Genomic DNA, 22,647 nt, shown 5'->3' on the forward strand with positions numbered 1-22,647 from the left:
AGGGCTGGTGTTTCCTATAACTCTGAACCATGGCAATAACAGTCAGCAGTTTCCCTTTTTTTTTTTTTTTTTTTTTTTTTTTTTCCTCCACACTTAAACAAAACTATGTAGTTCCATAAATATTTACAGAGGCTTCTGATAAAAATACGGGTGGATTTCTGTAATGTCCACCTGTATCCATTTTTTCCTGAAACTATGGTGGGAGGGTGCTGATTGGTAGGCTGCTTCAGTCCAGGTTGCGAATGCTGCCTTTTGACGGGCCTGTCTGGACTCCCTAAAAGGATACCAAAATCAGTAGCCAAGACTTTTGGGCTCCTATAGCAGTAGCAGAATTGGTCTGCACCAGCTGCTTGGCCACATTTGAGATGCAAATTTACATCTGATCAAGTTATTTCAATTTAATTTCCTCAAGTTATAAAGTATAGATTTTCTTGGAAGTTGACCATTTGCATGAAAACTGTTACCAATTAGGTGGAATTATTTTCACGTGCACTCACTCTTGACAGCCGTTAGTGTGCAGGACAGGAGAAGCAGAAATACTGCTGATGAACAAGGCTTGCTGTGATGCTGGGTGTGTACAGAAATAGCTCCCATACAGAACAGAAAGCAGAGACTCACCTGGGCAAGATATTGATGATGGAGTAGCTATTTTTTCAGACTGCTTTGCTTCTTGTGGCAGCTGTAAATGTGTTATTGTAAGGCGGGTGGCTAAAAAGCATGAACTGAGAAATGAGGCAAAGCTTGGGGGAAGAAGCATTACAAGTCCTAGCAAAAGTCTTGATTTTTGAAATAGTGTGTCAACAAAGGAACCTGACTGCAGCTATGCAAAAGATGATAAAAGTCAATGCTCAGCCCTTGAGGTTGTAAAGTTCCTTTTTGGGTAGAGAATTAAAAACTTGCAAATACATAGCTTAATTTCATGTTGAGTTGCTTGTACTATGGTTGCCATAACAGTCACTGAAAGCGAGTTGAGCTTCCTTTATTTTAGTGGTTTTGGTATTACTATGGCAAGCAGAATGCTTGTTTTGAGATGTTTACACAATGCTTCTGATATGCTACTGATATTTTATTCATGACTGGTCTCGTCACTGTGGTTCTTTCATTAGTGGAAATGGATTCAAGGCAACGAGGTAGCTGTCCTGTGGCCAGTACTTGCTGCATTAATCCAAACTTTACTTTTTGGAGTGTGCTATGGAGCACACACAAGCAAGTAACCTGAAAAATTACGTTCTTAAAAATGAGATTGATGAATTTTTGTGTCAGTGTAAAGGAAATATGAATTAGTATGAATACTTGTGAGTGCATGATTTAGGTGAAAACTTATCTTGTGAGTGCAGCTGTCAGTGGCTTGTTCTGGAAATGGAAGTACTTGGTTTATTGAGAAGTTAGGAGGAACATCTGGGTCATTGTTTATCTGATGATTTTGCAGCGATATGTATAATGCTAGATGTGTCATTGTCACTCAGAGCAGCTTTGGGTCTCAGTATTTAGGTACTGGACGTACTGAGAGAAAGGGTGTGGGTTTGTCTGCCCTTTTCAAACCTTGCTCAAAGGTCTGTGATCAGAGACTTAAATCTTTTGTGCTTTTGTTCTCTCCTTTCTTTCTAACTCCTCATGATGAAGGAAAAATTAATTCTCATTACTGGGTATGTATGTAAAGGAGAAATATGGGCTAGAGTTGTTGAAAAGCAGTATGAGCAATTACCTTGCAAGCAACATCTCCTTGCCTTTTGTGGTGTGCATCAGAAGTGACCCAGCAAGGTACACTAGGATGAGGTTACCTTGGAGCCAGTGGTGCCAGCTCTAATAACGCTGCAAGCACTTGCTTGCCTGCTGTGGAGTGGAGGCAGCTTCAGGTGATAACTGAGGTCATTGCTGAGATGGGACTGCCTCTGAACTGGTTACCTACATGAGTACACTGAGTTTGCCTTCTTTTTATGAGAAGGTATCTCCACCTGTGAGGCAGGAACCAGGAAATATCTCCATCCCCTGTGACTTTCTGCACCTGTGTGAAGCAGCACAGTGGGTTGTAGGGTGAGATCCTAGCTTATGAGACTGATGTTGTACCTCCATCCTTTTTTTGTGGTTCCTGCTTGTGCTGGCTCTTCTCAGCTCCAGAAATAGCTGGTGAGTGCACAGCAGTTTTGGGAGCTGTTTCACAAGCAGCTCAGCTGCTTTCCCAAGGGAGCTGGGAATGTCAGATGGAGGGCAGGAACCACCATGGCTCTGTTCTATCACTGCCTCTGGGTGCCCAGAGGTCCCACTCATCACCTAAATTTACCATACCTATATGTTGATATTCTGCATCATATAGCATTTCTTTACATTTTTGTGAATTTTAAGCTTTTTTTTTTTAAATTAAAATTGTGTAATTGCATGTTATGGATCCGTAGGTACAAAATAAATTCTCAGATGTATTATTCCTAATGCTGAAGTTTTTTCTCCCAAGATTAATGAAAGCCAGTGAGCCTGTAAATCAAAGAATTTGAATTGCAAACTTCAAAGATATTAAGATTGTGATAATTATTTAGGAACAAAAAGCAAGGCAGTTAGAAGGAAATGTGTTCTCCAAGTTTAAGGCTGCAAACCTTATGGCATGCATACTTTTTATTCACATGCTTGTGTTTGTATCTTGAAGGAAAAATGTGCTGCAACATTGCAGGTGTTTTCTGGAGGTCTTTTCAGAGTATGGAGAGAGTGAGGCAGATGATTTCTTCAGACCTTGGTAGAAGAAGGACTCTGTAACAGACCAGCTGGGGAAGGAGTAGGGGATGATGAATTATCAAGGGAAGAATTAAGACCAGATGTCAGGGCTGAGGGTTTCTATACTGCAGTCTTTCTCATGGTGATTTCAAATTTAATCAGTGCTTAAGTGATGGTCTTGCTTATGACTTGTCCTATACAGGTGTTTCAGCTCTCCTGAGTCTTATGGTTCAGACCCCGAGACTCGTGTAGCTCTTGTCTGAGTTCTCAGTGACACTCAGACACAGCTTTCTTCTCAGGTTCTCTGCCTGTCACTGCAGTGTTCCTACTTGTCATCCTCCTTTTCTGTTCTTCAAGCTACATTTTACCACATTTCTTTCAGCTGGTTACTGTACAGTAAGTTTGCTGGTAGGAAGCTTTTTGATGTCAGTCTTCCAGTGATCTGAATATTGAATTGATTTGTCAGATATTCACTCCCAAATAGAATATTATGTTGGACTTTTTTCAGGAGGTGTGAGGGTTTTTTCCCTTTCCCTCTTTTTCACTCCTCCATTCCTGTTGCTCTTGTCTTTCTCCTTTCTCACAGCCAAGAGTAGCCTCCAGGTAGAAGGGATTTACTACAAGTGTATCTGTAAATCACCGTTCTGGTTTCAGGTGATAATGCAGATGAGCTTTTTGACACTCTCCAAATTGAAAAAGAAACGGGACAAGATTCTGATTTAGCCAAAAACCCTGTGCAGCATTTGCAGGACATCTTAATTGGTTACTGTTTGAATGTCCATCAGTGTCTTGAATTTCTACCAAAGAATAACAACAGTGACCAAAATCCTTTGTGTTACACTCTTCCCTTGTGGACTTCATCTAGTTTGCCTTTTTGTGAAGCATCAGTGGCTCTTGTCAGACATGCATCTTTTCTTCAGTTCCTAGGCCTCCCGTTGTCACTGTAAGCCTCATACTTTATTCTGATCCTGCATGTTGGCCGAAATGTCTCAAAAAACTTAATGAGGGTGATCTTAGTTGCTGTTTGCACAGCAGAGTGCCTAAACTGGCAGCAGCAGCAGGAGTGCGATAGAGCCGTGGGCCAACATCAATGTGTGCAAACGGATGAGGGGTGGACAAACCTGAATTTGGCTTTACTGCCACCACTGTGGTGAGTTTAGTCTGCGCCCTGCCCTTCCTCCTGATGGTCTCAAGCCCCTCTATCCTGTTCTTCCACTCTGCTTCTGCAGTGGCTTTCTGACCTCTACTTGATCCACAGATGTTTATGGGTGGGGTTGTGGCCACAGGTGGCAGTGGTGGTGTGACTACATATGGTGTGAGTTGCCTTTGGCGTTGAGCAGAAGGCTGTGGGTACCACACCTTTTGCTGTTAACTTGTTCTACCTCTGCTTCCAGCTCCTTGTGTAGAAATGAATGCCTTTCAGATGAGCTTTTCACCCTTTTTGAGTGATCTTCAAAGTATTTTACAATCCACAAGTCGCTCCTTCCCTTATGTAGGTGTGTGCATGCGTTTGACTTATTGATATACTTGCAATTCTTTCCAGAGAGGAATGAAATATGAACTTTTTAATGCTAGAAATAAATTTGATGGCATTTGTAGGCAAGAGACTCAGAATTTTTCTTCTGAGTAAAGCTGGTTACAGGGATACTGAGACATACTGTAGACACTAACATTTTTCTGTGTCTTTCATAGTTGAGTAGTGTATTTTACTAGCCTGGCAATATTAAACTATCCTTTTCATTATTTCATTTACACTCCACTTTTGTTAAGTTGAACTGAGGTCACAGTAGGTAAAATGTAAGGAAATGGAATCCATATGGTAAAAATTTTGGCTCTTTTATTGAAGATTGTTACTGTATATTGCTAATAAAAAGCCAACAGGTTAAAGTAATTCCAGTGAAATGAACAGAGCAAATGGTAAATGTGTCAAAATACATGGAATTCAAATCACAAGTCCTTTATTTTCGAAAGGAGTGAATGCATAAAGCTGACAGAGGAACCTTTCACATTTTACTACTTGTTTCTTCGTGAATTAACCTCTGGAGAAGGAAAGCCTGTTGGAAATTCCTGCTGGAATGTGCAATATTATTTTGAATGCCTCAAGCCTCCAGTGATGTGCTAATCTGACCAACCAGCCTTTTAAAAACTTTGCTTTTTTTTTTTAAGCCTGCATGAAAAATGTCATTCTTGCTGTAAGCGTGTGGAAACTAAGCAAATATTCCAACCAGACTGACTACTTACCACACTGTAGCCTTTTCTGAGCTACCTTCAAACTTGGCTGTGTTAGCGGGTTTTGGACTAGGCAAGTGGAGATAGGATGGCCTGTAAGGGAAAGAAATAACTTGTAATTGGTGTTCACTGCCTCTTCAGGATCCATGAATGCTTCCTTAGGCTTGCAACTCTTTCAAGGTCAATGGTGTAGTTCATAGAAAGGAGCTAGAAACTGAAAGGTGTTCTTTGAGAATCTGGATCTCGGGGAAACCTGTTATGCCTTGAGGTGACCAGCTAGCAAAGCATGCGCAGATAAACAGTTACAATTTTATTTAGGAGTTATGTAAAGTATTGCTGGAAACCATGAGACTGGCAGTTATATGTAGGTGGAAGTGGTTGGGCAATAGGCTGATAAATTGCATTTCTTGTTTATGATTGCAGATAGCAACGCTTGAATCTAACTGAAATTGTTTGAAGTTTGATTTTCCTGTTCTTCCTTCAGCTCCATTACTCTGTCTCCTTGTTCTTGCAAACATACAGAACAATTATACTAAAGTTAAAATAAAATGAACCACATTATTTTTCTGCACAAGGTTAAAGGGCTCTACTAGTAAAGAGACGGCCATGCTGTGGTATCATTATACAATAAGATATTGTCAGAACAACTTAATGTCTTTTAACGTGTTTCCTCTAATAAAATCTCATTTGATGGGACTGTACAAAGCCTGAAGTTTAAAAGTAGAGTAAAGGATGTGTATATCTAAAAGCAGAAAAATGAATGTTAAACATTCTGTCAGTGTATGTGGTTATTTGCTGAATGCCAAAGCTACCTTGTGTCTGCAAGCTTAAATGAGACTTTCCTTAAACTTTGTGGGAATTCAAGTATCTTAAGACATGTCTTAAGATGTCCTACAGACTTCTGCCAGTGTCGACACTTGACAGACTGAAATCAAACAGTTTTGACACTTGGCTTCGGAAGCACAGGCTGTGGTTGCAGTTGCATCACCCTCCCTTTGGTATGACAGTCCTAAGGTTCATATACTGCAATAGTGCTCAGTCTCTGTAAATGGATGTGGTTGCACTTGTGGTAGCAGATACTTAAGGCTGAAAAAAGACCTTTCTTAAGGAAATGGAAGGAGGAGGACTACGGAGAGTGAATGAACAGGAATGAGGCTCCATCAGAAAGCTCAAGGGAAAGACTGGTTTAGCAAACATTTTGAATTTTACATCAGGATGCCTTTTTACTGTATTTCTGTTGTCAACAGTCCCATGATAATGGTGTTTGTTTGTTTTCCCTGATTGTGCAGTGTCTGCTAGGGAGATCTGCCCCAGAATGGTGGTCCTGTAGATCCTGTGTGACCTTTCTGAGAGCAGATAATGTCTGTCTGCTGGCCAGAAGATGCGTGTGTATTTCTATATGAAAACCTGAGCCTGTATGCTTCAGACAATGTAATAACTAGATTGGGAGAGACATAGTAATTTTTAAGGCAGGGGGAGAATACTTCAATGTTGGAAAGATTTGAAAAATGCCATATTGTGGAGCCTCATAATTTAATGAAATGTATTAGTCTAAGTGAGTCTGCCCTCCAAGTTCGCAGCTGTGGTAGGTTTTTGAGTGCTTGCAGTGTCTGCCTTTGTCCAGAGCCTTTTCTTGGAGCTAATGTTCAGGGAATGGACTGAATTCCCTTAACTGAAGCCATAGAAAAAGGCTCAGGCCATCTGGTTTTATTGTTGCGGGACATGCACTAGCTGCTTGTGACTGTGCTCTTTGGCAGAGGAAGTCTATAGAAAGCTCTTTTGATCGAAGCCTTAAATTTTTCATATAAAGATAAATGTCTTCCAGTGTAACAACAGACCAGTGGGTACTAAATACCTTAATAGCAGAACACCTTTAACAGCACCTGTTTGGTGCTGTAAAGACTTTTTTCTTAGTAGCCTTTCTGTTAACATCATTAAAGTTGGCGTATTTTCTTCTGCATATTAAACTTTTGCATTAGATGCCTGTGAGTCAATACTGGGAGTGAAGGCTTGGGAGGGAACTTCTTCTGCCTCTGTAGCTTTGAGCAGTATTTTTCTGATATCTGTACATGTAATCCTGTCCACTTATTTTTCCAGCTGCCTGGCAGTACTGTAAGATCCTGCCCCACTGCAGTCAGGGCAGCTCAGGTAGCAGTAAGCCCAGATCAGAAAAGCACCAGATCAGACCTGCTCCAGTGATGGGGGTTGGCTGGTGCTGTGTTGGTGCAGTAGCAGCACTTGAATTGCCAACCTAGGAGTGACCACAGAGCTGAAGTGCCCTGGGCGGGCACTCCTGGGGATGCTGGGTACCTGAAAGTAGAAATTTTACTAGGACTAAAATACGGCACTGAATTTATTGGCCTCTTTCACACTAGGGAAAAATAGTTACATGCTCTCATATAACCTAAGGTTTTAAGCCACCTTGACCACCTGAAATGCAACTAGCTTTTTCTTGAATCTACATCACTGAAGCGCAAGGCAAATGCTCACGTTTGCAGCTTGTCCTCATGGTACAGGCAGACATAAAAGGGATGCTGCCTAGAGCTTGTTTTACCAGGCTCAGCTTTCACTGGGGCTGGCTATGGCCAGCAAAGCGTCAGTCAGGAGCTTTTGTGCAAGAGGGGCTCGGCTTTTGCGTTTTCAGCTGTTACAGCACGGCTCTGTTAAATGCTTTTCAGTGTGCTAATACTGGGGATGTGGGGATGGGCTCGAGTGGAGGGGGCGGGGAGGGATACACAGAATTTCTCACCAGTAGACTGGAGCACTGCATTGCCTTGCCTACTGCGTGGCCAGGATGGCAAACAGCTGCGACTGCCAAGTATGGTTTAGCTAATGTTTAATTCAAATACTCCGGTGAAAAACTTTTATTCCAACATTTTACAGTGCTCGCTCGTGTATCTCTTTTCTTCTCCCTCGATCCTGACTTTACAAATTCTTTTCTGTCACTCTAAGAGGATTTTGTTCCCTCCGTACTCTGTTATGTCCTGTGTATTGAGCTTCCCTGCTGTGGTGCCAAAAGAGCCACCCTCCTCCTTGATCACGTCTCACTTTCCATGGGAAAAAGTCTCTGATGGCAGCAAATTGAGGTGGATTGGCCCTGGGAAATAAAAGCCTCTGTTTCTTTCTTTGCCTTACTCAGTATAGGAAGTCTTTCAGTGTGTCTGTGGCAAATGCCTTATTAAAGGTTGTACCTGCTAGAAGCAGCCACGTGCTGTTCTTGAGCTATTGCAGAAAGTCATAAGTCTGAGCACAAATGAATGACAATGAAGCCTTAAATGCTGCTATAGGTTTTGCAGGGTTTTTTCCTAGCCTCATTTTTTTAAGACAACAAAACCTGTTTGCTTGGGGAATTGTTATCCTGGAATAACTTAGAATTATGCCTTGTAAAGTGTTCCATAAATTTGCATTTGGAAATTAAAACAAACATTGCTTTTCCTTACACACTTTTTGCTTACATATTAGTAAGGAAGTTTAAAGTTTAGCTTCATTGAAAAATATAGTCCATGCATCCATGGGCTCATTTGAAAACTGTTGCAAATTGGACCCGTAAAATACCTCTTATTTAATGTCATCTCAAGTACAAACATACTAATGGGAGAGATCTGGTCAGCTCAGTGTTGATGGGGATTATCTCTGTGCCCCTGAGACCTCCAAAATCCTTGCTGTGGCTGTGATAAGAGGGTTAACTCTGAACTTGGACGACATTTACACAACCAGCACCTGTTCTCAAAATTCTTGTGTAAACTGAGTATATCTTGTGTGAACCTGAAAGTTTGGATCCCTTTCCAGACACTGGAAGGTTAGTAAGGTTATGGCTCCAGTGACTTTTGCATACCTGGGCTGATTACTAATTTCAGTAATTACAATGCAGCTTCAAAAGTGGTGGCCCTATTTTTGAAAACTTATTCAAATCCAGAGGGTTGAAATGCTTTTACGTTGTCTACTAATGTTGAGTCAGACTCAGTAGATGCTGCTTGTGCCATATTGTCTGTAGGCACATGGGTTGTGTTGGCAGCCCTGTGGTCAGCAGCTGACAGAGCTCCAAGTATTTGCCAACAACTGAAGTGGCTGTCTTGGATCATGGAACACCAGAAAGTTTTTGCAATCCATTACCAAACCCAAACATCCACTAGCCCTAGCTACTGCCTTGCCTGATCTTCTGCTTCTTCTATGGTGATGGTACACAGGGCAAATACTTCCTTCAGACACAGATAAGGGTGAATGTAAATTTCACTGAATTTTTTTAGAGTTGGAAGGGACCATAGAGATCATCCAATCCAACTCAAATGTGATATGTCAGCTGATGGGAGATGCTCGAGTCTCTCAAGTTACTAACACTCCCTGCTAAAGAGACTTATTTTTGTGAGAAATATGTGGAATGAGAATATGTAAGAAGTTGCTAATAGGATATGACTTTATTTCTATTGAATCAATTGTGAGAATTAGAGACAATTGCTGCATCATCCTGAGTGCTAGAGTAAGTCTCTTCTTGTGTTTGTTCAAAATTAGGTGTGGCTTTAGTAGCACTTCACTGCTCCATGCAGTATTTCCTACACACTTTTCCTATAGTGTTTTTCCATGAAGAAATATCTATGAGGGAACTTAGTGTCTTAGCACACATGCTTTTTATGTATTGCCTGTTGGCAAACAGGGGGGCAACATCTGAAATAAATTGAAACTGGTAGTTTTTAAGCTAGATACACTGGCATTTTTATTAGTTCTTCTTAGTAGTCCAGATATACTCTTAACATTCCTTCTTTGAGGCAAAATTTGATATTTTTTATCTTCTTTCCAAATCAAAAGTCACAAAATTAATAATTTCACACAATCATTAATTGAATGATAAGATGTTATTTTAGATGCCTCCCCTTCCCACCCCCCTGATATAGCTTCTAGGTAGTGTACATGTGCCTTGTTCTGTGGCATTTGGATCTTTTCAGCTGCAATGTGTTGTGTCTGCCTGGATCCTACTTTGCCTTACCAGTGGGCTGGAGGTCTTCAAGTGAAGTCCAACCCTGCTTACTCTGCCTTGTAACATACTTTATTGCAGCACTGTCTTCCCTTGTGAGTGGAGTGTTATCAAGAAGTTATTGGTGCCGCGGAGATGTAAGTGTTCTTTCATCAGTCTCCAAGTCTCCTGACTAATGCTTCTCCTATTAGGCAGAAAGACTGAGCTTTCTCTCTTCAAACCAAGCTCATCTGTGTGTTGAACTTGGTGTGGCTGCATTGATACATGCACTCGTAGGGTGTTTGTCTGAAGTTGTGGAAAGCTATCTGCAGGGCTCCAGACAAAGACTGAAGCCTTTGCCAAAATATATTATAGTAAACTAGTCTTTAAGGACCCGAGCCTTCAAAGTGGTTTCCTCTGCACCTCTGTCCTGCAGGTTGTCACTGTTGTTTCTAAAAGTGTCTGTAACTGCCTATTTGATGTGATATCACTGTCACTTTGAAGCCAGTATGTGCTGGAGGGGGAAGGCGTGTAACCAGTCTTATCAGAAGCCGGTGCTGCAAGAGAATCTTCCCAGCATAAGCACTCTAAGTGCTGGCACTCCCAGTGCTCTGCCTTTTCTCTGCTCAGGTTTTCAGCCCAGGAACAGCTGCTTTGGCCATGGTGGGAAAGAAGCCTAATCTCCTACCTGTGAGCTGCTGATACAGTACCTCTTTTAGAAAAGGTCTTTCCACTTTTCAGTGTCAGAAAGTTACTACTGCTTGCCTCTTGCCCTTTTCCCTCCTTATTGGAGGGTTACCTAAGCAGAACGACTATTACAATCCCACGATTTCTGTCAGTGCCTTCATCCACCCTCTGAACCAATCTTTTGCAAATAATTATAATGACAGACTTGAGGCTAGCCACTTGAAGATGGGAGGAGCCTGTAGATGTGTAGATTCAGGACTAGATTATAAAGCATTATTCTTGTTCAGGTAAACTCCTAGACTGACACTTATCAAATGGGTTGTGTGGTTTTCTTACTCCGACTTTCAGACAAACTGCCTTTTTTGCAGCTTTACTTGTGGCTGTGGTGAGTTGTGTTTGGAGGGCAGGAGTAAATGGCTGTTTAATGAGCTAAGAGGAGCAGGGCATGGGACCTGTGTCATGGGGGACGAAGGCTCTGTCCAGTATTAGCTGCCCCATCCTGGCTGACAGGGCTGTAGCCAACTAGAATGGTCAGAGGGGTTCCTCTGGTGGCATTTGTTTTCATCTGTGGGGTCCTCATAGCTGAGCGAGTGATATGATGGTTGAAAAGTGGCTTTAGAGCTCAATATCACAAGTAGTAAAGTGATATATTAAATTTCAGCGTGGTGGCTCATCAATACTTCTCTGGGGAGGCAGGCTGCCTTTGTGGCAGAGGAGCTCTGTCAGGGAGTGGGAGCAACCAGTGGACGTGCTGGTGGTGGCATGGGCAAGAACAGCCTCCATGGCCAGTTTGCCAGCCTCAGTATTTTTATCATCTGCATCTCATGTTTGCCTCCAAACTAATGTTTTGGTTCACAGCAAGTGATGGCCTGATTACAATATCTGAGGGCTCATTTTAGAGTGAGTCACACTTACGGAGCTACCAGACTTAAAAGGACTCAGAGCAAGACACGTATTTGTTTTATCGGTGCATGAAACTTCTGGGTAATTAGGAAGAGCCATCTTAAAAGCAAAGGAAGATGAGAGATATCAATGCTTATGGTGATTAAAACTGAAACTACAAAGCTTAAAGCAACTGTATGATACGTTAACAAGTGTGTGGCAGCAACAGTCCAAAATGTGGGCGAGTAGTGTAACTTCTTTTGTGTCCTCAGTAAATGCATGTGGGATTATTTCTGCGTTGGAGGTTTTTTTGAGGTATAGCCTTAAAAGTATGCATGCACTTGTAAAGCCCAGCTTCTTGCTTTATTATAGTGTCTTTTACTTGAGTTACCCCTGCCAGCTACTGAAGTTGTTTACCGACTGCGTGAGGCAGCTGTGTCAGGGAAATGCTGAAAACTGGCTTGTGGCATGTGCGATCTGTGTGGCAGTTGAACTCGAAAAAGCACCTCCCAGAGCATTTTAGGAGGAGAGGGGGCCCATGTTTTTTTTACTCAAGATGCATCTTGATGTTGTCAGCTAACCGGCTGTTGGGCTGCCACAGAAAGTGTCTGGCCCAGCCCTGTGTTTCCGTCCCCTCCCCTGTGCCTGCACCAGCGTGCTCGTAGGTGTGCAGTGGCTCAGATCAGGGACTTGATCTTCCTGGAAGCAGGTTTCTTCGTAGCTGTCACTCTTGGGTGAGCGCTGCCCCTTGGTTTGATTCATTAACACAGCTGTAGGATTGCTGGCTCAAGAGGTGATGGGAAGAACATGGCTGGGAAACATGAGGGAGGGCAGGGACAGTTCTTTTGGCAGCTGCTAGCACAAATAGGTAATTTTGGTAATGAGTCTATGCTGAAGGCTGTTTCCCAAAGCCTCATGTGCTGTGATAGAAACTCATCCAGGAGTCAGCACTAATGTACGGTCCTTCAGCTTCATTGCTAGTCACATTTTGAAGAATTGTAGATTTTCTCACAGAGGTCCTCTGTACAAAGAGAGGGGAACCAGTCACAGGGTAGTAGTTGTTAATAGTCAAGGTTGTTTGCAGCTGGAGATATGCACAGAATCAGTCATCCTTAATAGGCTGGGAGAGTGTTTTTATGGGAAGTGATGTGGTTGCAGCAGTAAGTGGGGTGTGAATACCACAGCTTGTTCATTTGATTACAGCCTTCATCAGCCCCATCAGTGGGAGTCAACTCAGTCTGTTGCGGTCCCACAGGTTCCTGAAGCTGCAGCTGATTCCCAAGTTGCCCTTGAGATAGACCTGCTGTACATTATTGTATTTGTCTCCGCTGCTGAGGCTCTGCTTAGTACAGGGCTGCTCAGCTCACTGCTGCTTTGAGCTTCCACATGGGAGTCCTCAAACTCCTCAGAATGTGTAAGCTGAGGCTCTGCTGGGTCCCAGCCTTGGCCCCATGTGTTTGAGTGCTCCATCCTGCCACCAAACCACCTGATATACAAAGAGCAAAACACACCTGGTTTTGAACAAGTGAAAGTCGAGGAATTCACCATAGAGAGAATAGCATCTTCTTGGTAATATTTGTGCACCATGCTGTAAAGGGCCTCTTGTGAGGAGGAGGGATCTTTTAATTTCTTTACTGCAGTAATTTGCCTAGGTTCTCAGGAAAATTACTCTAAGAATCACCCTTGACTCATGTGTAACTTGATATGGGTTTCTGTTTGCAGCTATTGTGGATGATGAAAGGCTTTCAGCGGAGGAAATGGATGAGAGGAGGCGTCAGAACATTGCTTATGAGTATCTGTGCCACTTAGAAGAAGCAAAAAGGTAAGTAAATGAAAGCGCACTTATACCTGGCCTTTAAATATGGAAGTTCAGGACTGTTGTGCTCTTGAGCACTGTAACTTCTAATTCAACTTCTTAGATTAACTTAATTTTGGAATTTTATAGCATTTAATGTGAGAAACTAATGCCCAGTGTGGAAAAATTGAATTCAAAGAAGGGTTTAGAGATAAGACAACGTCCTCAGAGTTGCTGTGGTGACCATCTGCAATCAAAGTAGGGGTTGGGTACTAAAACCAAAGCCTGTGGTTTTGTAAGAAGCTGAGTCAGACCTATGTGACTAACTGGGGAAAGTCTTTTGTTCTTGACTGTGTGGTCGTGCTCCCTCCTTGGCCCTAGTGTTTGTGGAACGACTCAGATTGCTAAGATGGCAGAAATTCACCTGGGCTCTTACTGGGTCAATGATCCATATCATCTCAGTGTTTCAATGGTAAGGGCAATAAGATAACCTGGACTCTGCTCTTTCATTAGTACCTCTAAACCCGTTGGTCAGGAGTACTCATCTCTTGAAGCGAGAGCCTGTGATGAGTCACAGATCTGCAAGTGCATAGGGATTTTATCACCTTTGTGCAAAGGTACTATGCTATGTACACTTCATTCTCAAAGCAAATATTCACCGATATTTTCATAATTACTGAGCAAGGAAACAACGTGCAATATCCTTGTGTTTTTGCAGTAGCTTGAAGTGCTGCTACTACTGTATGTAAAAGCATATTTTACATTCAGTGTGGTCAGAACTTTTCAAAGATGTCTGTTGTACTCAATTTATTGCCCGGGGCACCACTGGTAAGTGTCTTGCTTCTGCACTGCATTTGATGATGATGGTGTTTTTAGTCCTGAGCTTTAGTTGGATGACTTTCCTAGGAGTTTCTGTTGAGAAAAGGAAACCGATTCATAGTGCAAGCTGGGAAATCATAGGATCTTTGGAATGGAGCAACCCAGCATACTTCAGTCAGGAATCAACTGTAAAACAGTGCCCTGAGCTTCGTTTCCTCACTGCTCCGCTCACCAACACTGTGTGGCACTGACAGTTACCTACTCAGCAGTCATGGGTCAGCTAGCTGTCAATGGTCTTGTCCTATGGCTGTTCTTATAAAAATCAGCCATTCTTACTTCCTGTTCTCTATGCTGCCCCATTTGCTGTAACAAATGCTGCCTCCTTTGCTCTTTCTTCCTCTTTCCACTGCAGAGTGATTCCCCACCCATATATGTAAGATGGCAAGTGTCTTATCGCTGCCAGAAGAGTGCTATCCTGCTCTGAATGTTCCTGTTGCCTTCATTGTGCAGTTGCACGAGATTGCCCTTGGTCAGCTGAGTCAGCCCGCTATGCTGGCAGGAAATTTGTAGCTCTTTTGCTGAGTTAGTTTTCTAGTGGTTTAGTGAGCTGACTAGTCTGATCAAGGGGTCAGAGGAGAATCAGTGCTGGGAAGGGGATGGAGTGCAGCGGCACTCTTGAGCGAGAGGAGGGAGTGAGTCTCCACCTCGCTTACTGAGAGATTAGTTTGGCTCCACCATCTTGGGAAACCTCAGTGAGTCAAGCTTTGATTTTACTCAGGGTTCCTCCTTGGTTTGCCACTTACCTACCTGCTGGCTTCTGGCAAGATAGGAACAAGAGTTAGTGTCCAAATCCAACTTTTTATCTTCTATTACTAATTTATCTTCCTAGCTTTTTTCACCCTCCCTCCTTCCCAGGGCTACTTGTCACTTTGAAATCAAGTCTTCTAGTTTGTTTGAAGCATCTCCCTTGATGTTTCACAAGGAAATGTAAAGCTCTTGTTACAGCTAATGGCTTAACATCTACTATAAGTAGCCCCCTCCTCTTCCTTGTATTTATTTTTGTATGGATTCATGCCATTATCAGTTTTCTAGAGGTGCTGAGACTTTGCAGCCAGAACAGTCCCTCCCAGGGCTATTAGCTACCTGGAAGCATCTCTAGGTCTTCATTTGGGAAATTGGAGTTTACTGGTAATGTGAATGGCCAATGCCTGCTACTGCACAAGGTGGGGATTAGTGCTGCAGTGCAAGGAGCCTTCTGCTTCCCCCGCTAAGGGGTTGGGCTGTCATGGCTGGAGCTGATGTGGCAGCCTGATGCTGCTGAATGTCCTCCTCCTGTGCCTCAGCGCACCAGCCCCAGCACTCACTAGGGAGGAGAGGGTGGTGATCTGTGGGTGCTCTCAGGTGGACAGAGCTGCTGGAGGGGTAAAGAGAGGGTGAGGGAAACCTCACCCTTCGCAGAGAACTGTTGGGGTAACTCAGTGGCATCATGAGACTTTCCCCTGAGACAGACTCTTACTGTTAAAACAACCTGGCAACAAACATGTTAAACATAAACTGAAAGAGGGGAGATTTAGATTAGATACTAGGAAGAAATTCTTTCCTATGAGGGTGGTGAGACACTGGAACAGGTTGTCCAGAGAAGCTGTGGGTGCCCCATCACTGGAAGTGTTTGGGCCCAGGCTGGATGAGGCTTTGAGCAACCTGGTCTGGTGGGAGGTGTCCCTGCCTATGGCAGGGGGGTTGGAACTCAATGATCTTTGTGGTCCCTGTGATTCTACCTACAAAAAAAACCTGCAGAAACAAGCAGAAATGCTTGTGCCTCATGGCTGCGTAGCCCCTAGGCCTGCTCCCTGAGGAGGCCAGGAATGCTATCTGGGGAGGGTAGGCCAGCTGCACGGACATGCTGGGGTGGTAACGGTGCATGGTTGTGTTCTTCCCTGCTCTGACCTGACGAAATGGCAGCAAGAGAAAATATCGTATCTCTCCTCACTGCAGAGTTATCGCCCTCTCTGTGTACCTGATTAGGGTGAAACAGGTTGGCACACAGTCTCTGTTCTCTACTGCTGCGGTTGTAGCATTTTCTTTGTCACAATGGAGCCGACCAAAACTGGGGACTCTGGAAAGCCAGACAGCAGCCTTGGAGGGAGACAGGTGGTTGCAACTAAAACTGCAGTGAAAGACCAGCAAAAGCTTGGGAGGGCTGGGTGTAGGGTGTGCTACCTCAGTAGCATGCGGTGGGTCCTGCCCTTCAGCTGTAGCAGGGTGCAGTTTCGCAGGAGGCACCAGCTGATGGGTCGGCTTTTAGCTGCTGTTGAACAGAGAGGTCCCAGCTGGGTAGTCACCCCTGCTCCCCAGCACGGGAGCAGCCCTAGTGGGACGCACAGGTCCCTCTCCCTGGCTGTGTGCTGGGGGCAGTGGGGCTGGGTCGGAGGAGGCAGGATGGTGCCCTTGGCTCCAGGTGTGGCAGCCGCTTGTGGAACTGCCTGAGCTGTGGCTGCTGCCTGCTTGCTTCCAGCAGCACCCTCCTGGGCAAAACCTGGGGGCGAGAAATGCCTCTCTGACATATTTGATTTCTGTTTACAGTTGCAAGCTTTTATTTTTTTTCTTTTTTTTTTTTTTTTTTTCTATAAAACGCGAATGCACGGAGAAGATGTTTTAGTATTCAGGACACCGTGGATAGCAATGACAATAAATAGACTGAAATGGGTAGAGAAGGTGAGTTTTTCCCGTTTGGCTGGCAGCTGCTGAAATGACAGCAAATACAGTTTCAGTTAATCAGCAGTGTGCAAACACAATGTGTTTTGGCCCATATTGAAGAGTAATAAATACTGAAATAAGCAATAAATAGCAAAAGATTGGGGCAGAGCTTGGCTGGAACAGTACTATGGTAGGGGTTACGTTTTTCTCTCACCATATTTGTAATAAAAATATTATTCTATAGCAGCTCTGCATTTTGAAATGCCAAAGTTAATTAAATGGGTGAAGAATGTGTACTTTTCAGCTGCTTTTCAGACCAGTGTTTGCACACTTACTTACTGTAGCCTAGCTTTAATAAAAACTTCCCACGTTTAACATGAAAGGAGAATCCTGTCATTGGTAGCTGATGCTCCTGCAAATGCCTTCTGTCTAGGCACAGGATCTGTTGTATAGGAAATTGTTTTTTAAACACAATGAGCAAGCTAGTAATATCTGCAGAGGTCAATAACGTTTGAATAGAGTGTTATATTTGGTATTGGAGAAAAACATTTTATTCTATTAGATTACTGGCCCTTTTCTCCCCAGAATCACTCATCTGATAAATTGAGTTTTTGGTTGCTCATATATGTAATTTGATTTATTACTTTTGTCTTTAAAGAAAATTTATTGTGTAGTAAAAAAAAAAAGTAGAGAAAAAATGGATAGTTTCCAGTATCCTTGAACTCCTGAGAAGAATAAAATCAATATCAAGCATTTAGTAGTAGGGGTTTTTTCACTTCAAGTAATGTAGCCATGGGTGCCTCTAACAGAAGCTCTCCAGACATTATACCAATATACTTCAAGTATCACTTGGGAAATTCTTCTGTTAACTAACAAAGGCTTAAGGTGAATATGAACAGCTGTGACACAAGCCCTAATGTCATATTGGATTAGGTTAATTTTAATAGATAAAATTTACCACAGCATCCGCCTTTCCAAAGATTGTATTGGTAATACCCAGAATGCCAGAATCTGTCTTGAGCTTGGCTTTTGTTGTTGCTTGTCTCTTTGCAGATATGCAATTACTGTGCTGTAAATGATAATACAGATTGAGGGGTTTTAAAATGTGATTGAAACTTTGGCATATAATGCAAATTAAGTTCACAGTAAATCTGTTGTGGCTGGCTAGGGTTATAATCATCCATAATTAGGCAGACACTATTTCTCTTGGTTTCTTGGAAATTATACCTTACATTAAGCTTGAATTTGAACTGTGGCAGGCCTCAGTTTACTAACCTTTTCTCTCTGCGTGAAATGGAATACACTTTGTTTTGCAAAGTACATGCTGTGTTTTCATAACCAGAACAACTAGCATTTGTCTTATTTCTTTTTACTTTTCTTACTCAGCCATTCAATGGGACAGGGACTTCATGAAACACTGAAGCTTTCGCTTCAATGTTAGGACAATGAAGACAGTGAAGGAAACTATCCAGGAAAATTTTTTTTTGAGAAGTAGTTTTTTGTTTTGAAAACGTAAAACCTCATTCTTTTCCAATATCTTTAGAATAGAAAATAAAATAATCCATTTTACATTCCAAAGCCTGCCTGCTTCATTGAATTGGTTTTTATTAAATTAGTTTGCAATGGCTAGTTGTGGTATTGGTCACTGATGAGATCACAGTTGGAAGCTGCTGTGTAAAAATGTACATGCAGTTTAACATATCTAAAAGGTCAAACCCTGAAGTGCTTAATTGGCTTCAGTTAAAGTTAACAGTTTTGCAGTACCATAGCACCATAGAAAGCTCAAGTTGCTCCAGTTGTTAAGACTGTGGGAGCATGGAGGGTTGCTTTGGAGCCCACCCTGTTCCTGGGCAGGTACCTGGGTCTTACGAAGGCTTGGTACTACAAGTGAATTCTGTCAAGCTTCCTGCTGCTGTTTCTCCATGAGCAAAGCTGTGGCAACTGTGCAGCCCTGACAGGCTCATGAATGAATTAATGCCACTCAGATGCTCTATTTAAGTCGATTTCTTTGAGATGACTGGAAATCTTTAAAGCTTTGTGCTTAAAGGTAAATACATAAAACTGTAATATAGCTGTGCAACTAGCTGGCAGAAAATGGTAAGATACTTCTAAGTAACCTGTTTTATATAAGTTTGTCAAAAAAAATCATTCTTCTGGGAGCAGTAGTCTACTAACACATTGTAGATCATGAACTTTGGATCATCTCCCCTTCTGTCTGCCTTAAGCCTGATAAAGCACCAGTCAACACGGCTGGCAGCAGGTCTGTAAAGGCCAAATGTTTAAAATTAGGGTGCTTTATGAGATGAAATTTTTGGAAGAATCACACTTAACCAGGATATACAGGTCCCTGAAGTAACTCAATCCGCACGGAGGTATTGATCAGCTGGTATACTTGCTGTTTCATGTCTTGGCCCTCGAGGGTACTCACCTAGCAGACAGACTGCCAGCTATTGAGTTGAACAGGTTTTTTGTTCCACATAGTTATACAATTGTACAGATATGCCAGAGTTTTTATATGCAAGTGTCAGTGATATCAATCAATCCAATAACTACTTGGAGAGTGATATTTGCATATGAAAAGTCGTAATGGTAAGATCTGAAGGAGAGAGAAACCTTTGTTCTAGTTTCTGTACAGGATGCATTGACCTGCTCACTGGGATGTTGAGGTAATTTGTGCACATGTTAATGGGTCATTGCTCAGTGTGTGTAGCTGCGGAATAATGCTGCTGAGTAATGATGGATGTGACCTTTGTTTTTTGGAGACAAAACCATATGGCACTTATCCCATAGCATGCACTGAAGCGAACAGTACAACCACTTCTGGGGAAGTTCTTTTTTCAAAGTTTTCCGCTTTTAGTTTGGCATCACTCTCTTGTAAAAGAAACTGTGATTTAAATTTTATTTTATTTTTCTTTTAATATAAAGTTGACAAATGTGAAGCTAGTTCATACTTTGATGCCCTCATATTTGTATATTGTGTAGGTTCAGCTTCACCAAGAGAGCACATGACATCATTTCTCCTTCATTCTCCCCTTTGGAGCTTGAATTATCTGTGGTGCAACTTGAAAGCCTGTTTGACTTTATACTCCACCCATAAGACTAGCTGCTTGTCAGATCAAACAGATGGCTTCATTTGCGCCCTGAGTTGCTCCTAGTGAATAATAAGTATAACCTAAGGTGGCCTCACCGAAGTATCAGTAGTAGCTGAGTCATTATAGTACCATATGGAGCACACCAAGAAGTAGGGAAACAGGCTACCAGAGGAGGCTGGAAGGGATTCTTGCACATCACTGACCAAAACTGAAACATCTGAAAGGATAGCAAAGGAAAGCTTGAGGCTGAGTTGTGCAGGGAGGAACACGGCTGGGGGTATTAGAGGTGGCAAGAGGGACTTGAGGTTTATACCTTGCCTAAGGGATTCATATAAAGTTGCTGTTGGGAAGTACCTGTGACAGTAACTGTGGGATGGAAGGTCACTGTTTCATCCTTTGCTTAGTGTTAAAGGGCCTAACTGTTGCTCTTAACATTTGGGTAGGTCCTTCTGCACTGTTTGGACTCTGCTCTGTAAGTCAGAGTGCAGTTCCTATTCATCTGAGAGCAGACAAGGCATTTGCTTCCCTGCATGTTAATGATGGAATAAATCACAGCGTGGGTGCCAGGGCATATATGCTGTGTGCCCCTGCCACTTGTGCTGACTGTGGGCTGTGGAGAGGTTGTATGCTACACTACTGGTAGTGATGCATTCTGCCTGGCAGATATCCCATTGTTCTATAACCCCTGTGTAGCATTCAGAAGGCTTTGTCGTGCTGTCATGTGTCTGTTTGCTATGGACTGGAAAAGGAAATTACCTGGGCTGATAGAATCTGTTTTTTAACAACTCCCCCGCAGGAGTGTACTTTTCACATGCTGAGATCCTCCTTTCCCAACTGCCATGTCCTGGAGAGCTGTTGATCTTTGGAAGAAGTGTTTATTCAGGCTTTTGCAGAAACTGCTGTGGGGGAGATGTGAATGGCTCTTCATAGATCAGAAAAGCTGAGGCAGCAACTCTACTTGGTGACTTTTATAACACTACTTTGTGCAGACCGCTGCTGGTGAGGAGCCCACAGGTGTGTGCTGGTGGGATCTCACTGTGATGGAAACAAGAAACTGAGTGTTCACAAGAAACATACTTCTAGAGCAAGAGGCTTTTGCTATAGTTTTGTGGACAGTAGAAATTCAGGTCCCTACAACTTGCTTAGCTGCTGCTTTTAGGCTGGTCATCCTAAAATTGGTCCAGTAACTGTTGAGATTTGCAAAATAACCAGTGTGACACTATACCTCCAGTTCTGGATTGGAAAAACAAGCGAGGCAGTGGAGAGGTCAGTGCTCACTGAACATGTAGATGTGACCTTGCACCTAGCTTTTGCCTACCAGCTGCTGCAGGCAAGCACTTAATGGGATAAAGCAGCTGAGGGATATAAGTCTGGGTTCCCTTAAAAATCACATCAGGTGAAAGTATTTCAACAATTCTGACTGGAGAAGGCGCACTGCCACAGTTTGTACCTCCTATCTCTAGGTATAGAGTAATGCTGGAAAGTGCTTCAACTATTGATGTTGCTCACTACAGACCACATGAATGCGGTGTTAGTAGATACACCCACAGTGTTCCCCACCACGAGATGAGTGGCAGCCTCTGTGAGGGAACTGGTTGCTGACAGAATTTTGGAAGATACTTTTTAAAGCAACACGTGGTCAGATTAATAACCAAGCTGGTTAAGTAGAGTGGATGTCTGTTTCAGTGTGTGTACTGTAGGGTGCTTTTGATTGCTCTCAGTCTCTGTTTCATGTGCTTTAAGAAATAATGGCTTTCTGCTCATGTGTATTTAAATTCAAGGATTTATGAAGAGGTGGGGCACAGCAGTGTCCCAGAGTTGCATGCATGTACCTTGGAGGAGCTCGGATATTTGTGAGATCACCTCTTCTCCATGTTCTGAAGCCACCATCATTTGAAGCTGACAGTGCGACAGCCTCCCATAACTGTTTTTTCTATACTTGTTGACAGACATAGAGACCAGCATCTGCAGGCCTCTGTGTGGGGCCAAGTAAAACCCTCACATTCTCTCCATCTGACTCGACGTAGGGGAGGGCTGTGAAAATGGCTTTCAGTGCTTCACTCTTCTCTTTTTTCTAGCTGCCCGTGTTTCTTCTAATTGCTTATGTGCTTTCTGTAGGGGATAGAAAGACAGATTTCAGGGTACTCTCTTCAATCCCACATACAACACTGACAGGGGAAAAGTTCTCTTAGCAAAGCCATTCTTTGGAAAATTAAGCGATATATTTTGGTTTTCAGCTGAGTTCAGGATCTGGCTTGCATTCTTGAATTAGTAGAACCTAAACTAATCCAGTCGCATGTATGAAGGAATGTTTTCTTTAAAACCCAAACAAAAAAATATTCCTTGCCAAGGTTTTTATTTTGGAGTTCCAATCACATGAGGTTGTCAGAGAACCTCTTAAATACCAGCGCATATGTAGATGAGAAAACAATCCATGGAGCTATCTGTTTGTTTGTAAAAAGAGAAATGGTAGCCCAAAATATCCTTGCTATAATTGTCCACAGTCTATGCATTCAGAATTAACTCCATTAGTTGCAAAATGAAGACGTGAAATGGCGGTTGTCTGTTTCTGCAGTGGCAGCAGTATGTGGCCTCTGAACACTTAACGTATTCCACTGTTTCTGCTGCACACCAGGATCATTCTTGACAACTAAAGTCTGAAATTGGTTTCAGAAGTAGAGACTGTGAATGGGTTTTGAGCTGACAAATTTGAGTCTAAGAGAAGGGCTGTGAGTGAATCCTTGTAAGTGACTGAATTCAGCTGCTCTTGAGCTTGAAGTGATAGGAAGGATTTC

The 22,647-nt window shown here is 42.7% G+C and overlaps 1 protein-coding gene across 4 annotated transcripts in view; it reads left to right on the forward strand.

Moving 5' to 3' along the window:
- IQGAP2 (IQ motif containing GTPase activating protein 2) overlaps window positions 1-22,647 on the forward strand; it is a 122,969-nt gene that overhangs the window by 4,107 nt on the left and 96,215 nt on the right. For all 4 annotated transcript variants that reach the window (XM_014965001.1, XM_014965002.1, XM_014965003.1 and 1 more), the window contains exon 2: window positions 13,172-13,271. In XM_014965001.1, the coding sequence (XP_014820487.1) occupies window positions 13,207-13,271 (65 nt within the window). In that variant the 5' untranslated portion in view covers window positions 13,172-13,206. The remainder of the gene's footprint in view (window positions 1-13,171; window positions 13,272-22,647) is intronic.

This window comes from Calidris pugnax, unplaced genomic scaffold, assembly GCF_001431845.1.
Source record: "Calidris pugnax isolate Ruff unplaced genomic scaffold, ASM143184v1 scaffold273, whole genome shotgun sequence".
Taxonomy (NCBI): domain Eukaryota; kingdom Metazoa; phylum Chordata; class Aves; order Charadriiformes; family Scolopacidae; genus Calidris; species Calidris pugnax.